Source organism: Aptenodytes forsteri, unplaced genomic scaffold (assembly GCF_000699145.1).
Source record: "Aptenodytes forsteri isolate BGI_AS27 unplaced genomic scaffold, ASM69914v1 Scaffold265, whole genome shotgun sequence".
NCBI lineage: Eukaryota > Metazoa > Chordata > Aves > Sphenisciformes > Spheniscidae > Aptenodytes > Aptenodytes forsteri.
This window is the reverse complement of record NW_008796175.1, coordinates 2,322,906-2,325,317: the sequence shown is the minus strand read 5'-3', so window position 1 is coordinate 2,325,317 and position 2,412 is coordinate 2,322,906. Positions and strand designations below refer to the sequence as shown.

Sequence of the window (2,412 nt, the reverse complement as noted above, 5' to 3'; positions counted from 1 at the left end):
AGAGGGGCAGAATCCCCTCCCTTGACCTGCTGGCCACGCTGCTTTTGAGGCAGCCCAGGATACAATTGGCCTTCTGGGCTGCGAGTGCACATTGCTGGCTCACGTCCAGCTTTTCATCCACCAGTATTATTATTGGAGTATAATAATCCCCCAATAATTTGGAGAAAAATTGGATTTTATGTGGTTTTCTGTGTAACAAGTAAGACACTCTCCCTCCCACCACTGTGAGTCCCATGAATGCAGCCTGGGTTCAGAGGATGGTGGTGGGCTTGCTCGAGCTCCAGGGGCAGTGGGGCATGGCCCTGCACATGCAATATCTTGTATTCAGCAGCCCCATGTTCCGGCGGGAGGCGAAGGTCTAATATCATTACGTTACGACAGGCACAGATTTCCCAGCATGGGCAGAGAGGGGGAACAGGGGCATGGGCAGCTCTGCCTGTGCAAAGAATGCTTAAGCTGGGCTCTTGGCGCACGTCAGAGGTGGGAGCGGGGGCAAGGTGAGGACATCTCACCCACCTCCCGGGTCTTTGCAAACATGCAAAGGCTCTAGGAAAGGGAGAAGCAGCACAGGGGACAGCAAGTCTGCAGGAACGGCGCTTGAAGAGCTGCAGCTGCTAAAAAATGAATGAGTGGCTCATCCAGAACAGCCATTTAGAGCTGCGCTGGGGAGGGAAGGAGAAGGCGGCGAAGGGGTGTGCCTCCCACCAGCCAGCCCAGGCTGAGAGCCTGCCAGGGCTGGCGCAAGGGAAGGCTTCCACATCAACAGTGCACCATGTCCTGGAGTTGAACACTGTTATGGTAGCTGGCATGCATAATTTCCATAACAGGCTGGCTGAGGAGATCTGCTGGCAGGGCTGTGAGCTGGGCTCTCCTGCACTCAGGAAGCTCTTCCTGAGTGGGTAAGTGCTGAGCCTCACAGCTGTGCAAACAAGGAAGCAAAAAGCTACTAGCCTTTGTCATGAGCCATTATCCAGTGTCAAAGGAAAGCTGCTCTTGAATGTTTCTTCGGGGAAAAAAAAAACCCAAACAACAAATCCTCTACCTGATTTGCATGGTGGTGAGTCAGGTAGTGATGTGCTGGCTAGATGGCTGCAGCCCTCACGGCCAACCACTCCTGGCTGCTGTGCACACTTACTCGAACATTGCAGCTTTGATGACGAACTGCCTGCTTATCCCCAGCTGCCTCCCACTGCCTCACCCCGTGTCATGCGGTGCCTTAGGTGGTACAAGCAGCAGGAAGTTTTGCAATTTTCTATTTTTGCCAGTGGAAAAATGGCAGCCTGCCAGGTGCTGCCATATCTTCTATGTCTGCACTTCTCCGTGCTTGTCAGAGAGGTGCAGGCGACTTTCATGTTTTGAGAAGCCCAGTTTAAAGGCAATGCTGCTTGGCTTGGCTTGGCAGCGGCGTGTTTGCTGGCAGCTTTCCGTGCGTGCTGGCTGGCAGGACCGGGAGCCTCTCGGTGCCCTCCTGGCCAAGTTTTCACCTCTCCACTATGCACCAGCTGTGGCAGGCAGGGCCAGACCTGCTCACCATCTCTCTGAAGAGGGAAAGCTTTTGGGTGCAAAGTCCCAGCTACAGGAGACCAAAAGGGCTGGGGCTGGTGGGTGTGGTGCAGCAAAGAGGTGCTCGAGGACTTGAAGCAAAGGGTGCTTGAAGTGCCATTGCCATGGATGATAGCTTGCAGAGCAATATTTTTTTAGAAGAAAGTATTATTCTTCAGTTATGAATAAGCCTTGTGTTTCTTACACTGAGCACAGTCTGTCCGGCTGGGACCATGCTCAGGAGCATTTATGTATCCAAGTGGTATTTATATTTGATAACTCTATATCAAACAATATATTTGCTGTGCACCGAAGGCAGTTTCTGCTCCTTTTGAAGTTACTCAGAAAAATACCCACTAAATGCACAATATGTCTACACAATTGATTACAGGTTTATAAATCAGCCACTCTCTGTAACACACACACACACACACACATATATGCGAAAAGCTTCGGTTGAAAGACTAACTTCATAAAGGGCCCGAGTTAATGTGAAGCATGCATTAGGCAGCGACATGAATGGCACGCTAGGCTTTACCTGCGGTGTGGTAGGAGGAGGACACCATGCAGCCCCACACCAGTGCCACGGAGAGAGTGTAAAGCTGCCAGAGAGCCATTCAGAGGTAGGACGTCAGGGGTTCCTGCTGGAAGGTGTGCGGCGTCAGGAAAGCAGTCCTGCAGCACATGTGCAAGGAGGCTAGAGAAACAAAGCAGAGTTGAAAGGCTTCAGCACATCAGTGTGGCCCTGGCATTCCTTCTGCAGGGTGAGCATTGACAACAAGCGTCTTTTTACTCGTTTACCAGCCTGATTAATCATTTCCCAGAGGACTGTTATTTGTAACTTTTGGGGATGGCAACACATGGATGACT

General features: G+C 51.5%; 1 protein-coding gene across 1 annotated transcript in view; it reads right to left on the bottom strand.

Moving 5' to 3' along the window:
- The window catches only part of IL13RA2 (interleukin 13 receptor subunit alpha 2), a 13,270-nt gene extending 11,111 nt beyond the window's left edge, over nucleotides 1-2,159 (bottom strand). Inside the window, exon 1 of the mRNA XM_009287604.1 lies at nucleotides 2,081-2,159. Within this exon, the coding sequence (XP_009285879.1) occupies nucleotides 2,081-2,159 (79 nt within the window). The remainder of the gene's footprint in view (nucleotides 1-2,080) is intronic.
- Between the last annotated feature and the right edge of the window lie 253 nt (nucleotides 2,160-2,412).